This window comes from Coccinella septempunctata, chromosome 5, assembly GCF_907165205.1.
Source record: "Coccinella septempunctata chromosome 5, icCocSept1.1, whole genome shotgun sequence".
Classification (NCBI taxonomy): domain Eukaryota; kingdom Metazoa; phylum Arthropoda; class Insecta; order Coleoptera; family Coccinellidae; genus Coccinella; species Coccinella septempunctata.
Genome location: NC_058193.1, coordinates 8647965 through 8656159, shown reverse-complemented (window position 1 = coordinate 8656159; position 8195 = coordinate 8647965). Strand labels below are relative to the sequence as shown.

The 8195-nt window shown below is 36.7% G+C and overlaps 1 protein-coding gene across 1 annotated transcript; it reads left to right on the top strand.

Annotated features, from left to right (window-relative positions):
* The first annotated feature begins 3936 nt into the window (after positions 1-3936).
* LOC123313970 lies at positions 3937-7899 on the top strand. Its single transcript, XM_044899081.1, has 4 exons — positions 3937-4730; positions 5247-5532; positions 5647-6028; positions 7655-7899. The coding sequence occupies exons 1-4, from the start codon at positions 3937-3939 to the stop codon at positions 7897-7899; spliced, it is 1707 nt and encodes a 568-aa protein (XP_044755016.1).
* Positions 7900-8195: the final 296 nt, after the last annotated feature.

Below are 8195 nucleotides of genomic sequence, written 5' to 3'. Positions count from 1 at the left end.
TGCAACCCTGGGTCCTTGCGTTGATCTCTTGTTCCAAGTCCTCCTCGTAAAAGTAAGGAAGAAAATCTCTCTTCAACTCAACAACAAGATCATCCCAAGTTTGAAATTTAGCTCTGCTATTAACAAACCACGTCCATGCAGATCCCCTAAATAAGTCACAAGCAGATTGGAAAAGTTCCTGCTTCGATACACCTCGTGCCTGTCTCCACAATTCAACCTTTTCTAAAAATGAATTTACTGACTCGGTCTGGGTCGAACCTGTGAAATAAATATTCCATTTATGTGGAGCCACAAATGAACCATTCGATGAACTACTATAATGGACAGGAGCATTCACCTGAGTGGGGGTAGAAGACCTAGCAGGAGACACCTTCAAATCGAGATCAGCCTCCAACTCCAAAACTCCATACTCAATCTTCTGTTTCGTCAAAATCTCAAATTCCTCATCAGCAACTAACTTAGATAATCGATTAGACACGTGAGTTAAACGACTAGAAATTCTAGTATAGGTAGGATCATCTCTATTACCGCTAAAGTCAGAAATAACCTTTTTCAAATCAATGAGAGTTTCACCAATTTCTTCTACGTCTTGAGAATGAGAATATGGATTTGTTACGGCATGAAAACTGCGATTAGCTTTTTCCTGACTAAGAAGTCCTCTTAATATTTTTCTCTTAGTATCAATATCTCTAGTAGGTTCAACACCTCGAATTTTAATTTCATAAATCAGTTCATTAATTTTCAAGTGATTAGGATTCATATTGTGTCGAATTTATAGGTACATACGTAGTTACGAAAAAATTCAAAAATAAATGAAAGTTTATTGAATTTCGGGAAAATCGTATATATCTTCAGAAAATTTTCGATGAAGAAAAAAAAATTTGAATAATTAAATATCGAGAAGGAAGGAGTTCGTTCAAAAGCGAATATTACCAGTAGACATATGTGTTAGTAAATTTTGAACAAATTCTGTCGGACCATTTATTTTACAAATATTGTCTCCAAGAAGCAAGACCTCAAAGAAAAAAGAAAAGAAAAGGAAGCTAAGCACTGTGAAGCTCTCAAAAGAAATGGCGGGCCCCACGTTGGGCGCCAATGTGTAACCTACAGTTGTACTTGGCCTATCGGCTGCTCAGATGGATACGGTGAGGGGTGAGTCCCCAAAAATTTCTTCACAGAACCTAACTTTAGTTGGGCGCCAGGTTTACCACGTAAACCAAGAGAAATCTTGCTTCAGGGAAAGTTGAAGAAAACAGTTTTTTACAATTTTATTAAAATTAAAAATTTACAAAAAAAAAAAATAAGTTATGATTGCTGAAGGCTGATTATATAAAAAAAATACAAGTAAGGCGTTATAGAAAGCTAATTGGGCTCCAGACAGAATTTTGATAAATATGTACTGATCGAGTTAAAGTTATAAAAAAACAGAAATTTTGAGACCTCACTTGTTCTATTCTGGGTATTTCCCGTTGGATGGTAATTGGCAGAAAATTTTAGTTCTCACTGGTTCAATCCAGATGCCTTTGATTTGCTGTTCAGTTATTGGAGGCTCGCTGGGTGTATATCAACCAAAAGATTTCAGTCCACGAGATTCTGATCTTAAGACTCAGCTTCAGACGGTGTTGCTTCCCTTCAATGTCAACTGATACTCCAACGTGCAGTGCAGAATAGACAAAAATTAGTAGATGTCAAAATGGTGGTCGATTTAATTCTGTTACAACTAACTCCTTCGACAGTAATATAATAATTGTAATCAGTACAAAACGCCTTTTAAGTGTTAAGTGAAAAAATTCACAGAATAACGAACTATAAGTGATTGAATAGATAAAAACTATGATCAAGTTCAACAAAATATAACAAAATTCTAGCTCTATCTTTCCGGAAAGAGAAAACAAATTCAACAAATTGGTCAAATTAGAATTAACCAAATAGAAGTACAACAACTTTTCAATAAACCATCCGAAAGAATTATATCAAGAAATTAAAGAAAAAATGATGACAAAAAAGGGAGCATGTACTCTCTGGCAAGTGAAGAAATGAAAGGAAAAAAGGAATTAATAAATAAAGACCCAACCCACTGATGGTGAGCAGGATGAAAATTACGAAATTCAGCAAATTAAATTTCTGAACAAAGAAAATGAAGTGAAATTAATATAATTGAAATTAATCAATAAAGATATTTTATCACCAGATATAACGTACTCACTTTTCGTCACCTGTTAACAACGTCAAGTTCAAAATCTAATTGATTTGAAGGTCAATTCAAATGGAATTGAAAATGAACGACTCCCCTCCCTCCTAAGAAAAATCCGGTTAATTATTCCGTATATTACGGAAGCAGTAGCGTCACGGCGATGAGGATTAGGGTTGTAACGAGATCGTTACAATCTGATTAGAGATATGTACGTATTTGGACTTTTTGGAGATTTCTATCGATCAAGTGTTACTGCATGTTATTGGAAATACTGCAAATTATATCGAATATAATTTAGATTGAGTTTCAGCAAGATTGAGCTCCTTCGCAATACGCTCCGTTTGTTCGACATCTTGATTAAAGATTTCTATGTCAGTGGATTGGAAGAAGGAAGCCACAGTCATGGTTGTTTTGAAGCTCAAAATGTCGATTTTTCACAAAAAAACACTACAAGTGCCATGAAAACACCACTTCATTTTCAAATACTTAGTTAAGAATATTTCGAGAACTAATGCATAAAATGAAAAAACAATTACTGTGCTGAAATCAGTATAGAAATACCTTTCAAATGAGGTACCACTCACCCCATCTTCCCTATTCAAAAATTGGGGGTGAGGGTTGTAGTAGCAAGGGTTGAAGCGCTATGCGTCCGTAACCTACATCTGAAGTTGTCCCCCTCGAAACAGAAATCGACCTGTCCGAGCATTTCTATCGAAAAAATTTATTTCGTCTGTAATCTCGTCTGTTTCGTTTTCAAATGGCCACCCTGTATAATGAGTAGTTCTGTATTTGTATCAATGAGTCCGGTATGTCAGGCTTTAGCCATGATTCAGATATAAGAATGAGAGAAAGTTTATTCAATTTAATGAACGTTAAAAGTTCGTCAAGCTTGGAGCTTAAAGACTGTGCATTGGTGTAAAGAACACTCCACTCATTCAAAACGTTATTTAGTTTTTCGGCTGCCTCTTAGCGGTTATATCAGTAATGCCTGGTATTCCTCTGGTGTACTTTATAGTTAAGTTGGTCTCTCCTTTGGACTCTCTAGTCCGTAGTTAGTCGCGAAGTTTATTGAGTTCTTCAATTTGAGATGGAGTTTTGTCGTCACTCAGTACAATGTTGCAATACTCAGAGCTCAACAACTTGCGCTTGTTTCTGAGAAGAGATGTCACATCATGGTTGTTACTCAAATGAACTTTCAGAAGTCTAGGACGGGAAGAACGAGATCTACCGAGGCGAGTAGTTTTAACAATGGAGCCTCCTATTGATGCATCTATAACTCCAAGTATGCCACCTGCCACTTCAACGTCACTCTTGTAGGTGATTCATCAACATTCCTCAGTTCGACATTGAAAGATAGTTCCATGCGCTCCAGCATCTCAGCAGGCTGAATAGTCGGAACTGGAGGTTTAGCAACATTGAGAGACTGAGACTTCACCGTTAGTATTTCTTCAGAGGTACTGTCTACACGTGCGACAAGGTCAGCATATCCTGCTTATAGGCTATCTGTTATATATTGGCGAATCTGCGCAGCAGATAAGAATGAAACACATGTGCCTAACATAATACGTAGGATTAAGAGATTCATTCAGAATGTAACTGCGACCTGAAATAAATATATAAAATATAAACGAGTTTTCGTCCCAATCATACTATTGGAATAAATATAAATTGGTGAAATACATCACAAGTGGCGACGAGGAAAAGTGAATTATACGAATTCAAACAATTTGGTTCCTCACAACATGTCTGAATCTACGACATCAAACATCGGACATTTACGGGAGTTCGATCCCGCCATTTCGGAATGGTCCATTTTTAAAAGAAGAATTGACAATTACTTCGTTGCAAATACGATCACGGACGAAAAACGGAAAGGAGCCATCCTGTTGAATGTCCTTAGCGAAGAAGCTTACAAGCTAGTGTTTAACATGTGCTTGCCGGAGGAACCAGAAACTAAAACATACAAAGTACTCAGTGATCTACTCACTAATCATTTCAAACCGAGTGAAAGTGTATTTGCTGCACGATACAAATTTTATACAGCTAAGAAGGGATCAACAGAAACTGCAAAAGAATGGGCAGCTCGTCTAAGAAATTTTGCAGCGCAGTGTCAATTTAATAATTTACAACTAGAAATGGTTCTGAGGGACATATTCATAGTAAACTACGACAAGGGAAATGTTCAAGATCGTCTTCTGGAAGAAAAAAATTCAGTAACTTTTACTGAAATGGTTGAATTGGCATCAGCAAAATCTGCTGCGACGCAGGCATCGATGAATAACTGGGAGAATTTAATCAAGAAAGAAGTGGATTTGCATTACGCAGGTACACAGTCATGTCAGAGTGTATCGAAGAAGGGGAGTCCACCGAATCAAGAATCGTCAAGAACATCCAGTAATCAACAGAACAAATGCGAAATCTGTGGAAGACGGAATCACTCAAAAGATAAGTGTTTTTATCGCGATTGTCTCTGTCACTTCTGTGGTAAAAAAGGTCACCTCGCAACAGTTTGTAAACAAAAACAGGGAAATTCAAAGTATAAACAAAATTTTATGGAATGTTCTGATTATTCTTTGTTTACTTTGGGAACATTGCAAAATGATCCTATCATCATTGAAATTCTTATTCAAGGTACTCCTTATGCATTCAACTTGGATACAGGGTCAAGTTTCACGGTTATTTCTGATTCATTTTATTCGAAAAATTTTGGGAAATTTTCAATGAAATGCACGAAGAAAAGATTTAATCTTTACAATGGGGAATATATTGTACCTTTAGGCTATTTTACTTGTGAAGTTGTTTTTCAAAATAAAACAAAGGAAATAGATATTTACGTGATAAAAGATGCATGTGGACCGCCACTTTTAGGAAGAGATTTCTTCAATATTTTTCAGTTGAATATATCTTCTTTGAATTACGTGAATGTCCCAGATGACTTACAGTTTCTGTTCAAAAAATATAAACGTGTTTTTGAACCTGGATTGGGAACATTCACTAAAGGAAAAATTTCAATCAAATTAAAATCTGATGGAATAACACCTAAATTTTTTAGGGCTAGACCTCTTCCGTTCGCCATGAGGGAGAAAGTTGAGCAGGAACTGGAAAGGCTTCTGAGTTTAGGGGTCATCGAACCAGTTGATTATTCACCGTGGGGAACGCCAGTGGTGCCCGTGATTAAAAAAGATGGTTCAGTAAGACTGTGCGGAGATTTTAAGGTAACACTTAACCCTCACATCGAAATTGATAAATATCCTTTGCCTCGCATAGAACAACTCTTTGCTAGCCTTCAGGGCGGTGAACATTTCACGAAATTAGATTTAGCCAATGCTTATACCCAGGTATGTCTTGAAGAAGATTCGAAAAATCTTGTAGTTATCACAACTCACAAAGGTTTATTTCGTTATACTCGAGCTCCTTTCGGAATAGCAAGTATTCCCTCTAAATTTCAAAAGTTGATGGAATCGTTGTTACAAGGAGTAGATGGTGTTGTAATTTTTATTGACGATATAGTCGTTACTGGTAAGGATAGAGCCGAACATCTCGAGAGGTTGGAGAAAGTATTCGAGAGATTACAGGATGCGGGTTTCAAAATTTCCGTCAATAAATGCGAATTTTTCAAATCAAAAATTACATATATGGGTTATCAAATTGATAAAACCGGTTTGCATACTTGTCAGGAGAAAATCGAGGCTTTCAATAAAGCGCCGGTGCCAAAAGATATCTCACAGCTCAAATCATTCCTTGGTTTGGTGAACTACTACGGAAAATTCGTGCCAAATCTATCATCGATTTTACACCCGTTGTATAATTTGTTGAGGGATAGGGTACAATGGCGTTGGTCAGCCAATTGTGAGAGAGCTTTCAGAAAAATAAAAGAAATATTAACTTCGGCTGATGTCCTAGTTCACTATAACCCAGATCTACCGGTAAGACTCATCACAGATGCGTCAAATTATGGCGTCGGGGCGGTTATTACACATACTTTTCCTGATGGCACGGAAAAACCAATAGCTTATGCCTCGCGAACATTGTCACAAGCGGAAATCAAATACGCACAGATTGAGAAAGAGGGCCTCGGCATTATATTTGGGCTTTGTAAATTCAATGAATATTTATATGGCCGCCACTTCACACTTGTAGTTGACCACAAACCTCTCACATCAATTTTCCATCCGAAAAAAAGTATACCGCAGTTTTCCGCAAATCGTCTTCGCCGGTGGGCTATCATTTTGAGTAACTATCAATATACTATTGAATATGTGCGATCAACTGAAAATCTAGCTGATCCACTATCCAGGCTACCGCAACCAGAACAGAATTCTGTCTGGGAAAATGTTGATGTGAATTATATCAATTATTTCCAAAATAATGCCCACTTTCCGATTGACTTCAGTAGAGTACAAGAAGAAACCCGAAATGATTATATTCTATCTCAAGTCATAAAATTTTTGCGAAGCGCTTGGCCGAACAAAATTGGGGACAATTTGAAAGTTTTTCACAGAATTAGGAACGAACTAACGGTGGAACAAAATTGTTTGTTATGGAATAATCGTTTGATTATCCCTCTTATACTGAGGGCCGAAATTTTGAGAGATCTCCATCGATCTCACATGGGCGTCGTGAAATCTAAAAGTTTGGCCAGATCATATTTCTGGTGGCCTAAATTAGATAAAGATATTGAAGCGCTATGTAAAGAATGTGAAAATTGCCTGATACATAAAAATAACCCTAATAAAGCTATTTTGAATAACTGGCCGTGGCCGCGGGAAGTGTGGTCCAGATTACATATCGATTATTTGGGCCCATTTTTGAACCGATATTTCCTCATTATAGTCGACGCTCATTCTAAATGGATTGAAGCTTTTCCGATGACTTCTATTACTTCTAAAGCAACTATTGACGCATTACGATCATGCTTTGCTCGGTTTGGGTTACCGCGTTCTATTGTCTCTGATAATGCTCCTAATTTCACTTCATCGCATATGGAACAATTTTTCAAGTTGAACAGTATAGAACACATCACCTCTCCACCCTATCACCCTTCTTCGAATGGTCAAGCTGAAAATGCGGTGAAATCAATTAAAAATTCATTGAGGAACGCTCTTGGCAAAAACGAATCCTCAGATATAAACAAGATACTGAACAATTTTCTGTTTGATTTTCGAAATACGGTTCATTGCACCACTGGGCGTTCACCTGCGAGTCTAATGTTCAATAGAGAACTCCGTACACGTTTTAATTTGTTGTTACCGAGTGATAAAACAAATGAACATCTCCAGAAAACCGTTAAAAATAATCAACTCACACAAATAGAAAACTATAGAGGAAAAAGAAATATTGAATTTTGTCGGGGTGAAAAAGTAACGGTAAAAGATCATAGAAATGCATCAAAACCAACTTGGATCAAAGCTATTATTGACAAGAGAATAGGTAAATCAACTTATTTGGTTCACATTCCAGAGTTGGGAAATGTAACATGGAAACGTCACTTGGATCAGATTATTCCCATGTCTTCTGATGCTTTGGCACTTCCGGGGGAGATTAATAGCGAGTTGCTTGATCCAGGTGAGGTTTCTCATGAGGAAAATGAAGTGAATCAAGATTTACCTGAGAGATCTGATGAGTTGGTTTCCGAGTATGAAAGTAATGTAATAACGAGACCAAGACGAAATATTAGACCTGTAGAGCGTTTAACTTATGTTTAGAACTTATTTACTTTGAAGTATCCTTTACTATATGTAGTAAATAGAAATGTATTGAATTGTGTGGTATATGGCAGGATATGTTGTTGAGGATATTGTGAATTGATTTTTTTTTGTTTATTGATATTTTAAAGAGGGAAGTATTGTTATATATTGGCGAATCTGCGCAGCAGATAAGAATGAAACACATGTGCCTAACATAATACGTAGGATTAAGAGATTCATTCAGAATGTAACTGCGACCTGAAATAAATATATAAAATATAAACGAGTTTTCGTCCCAATCATACTATTGGAAT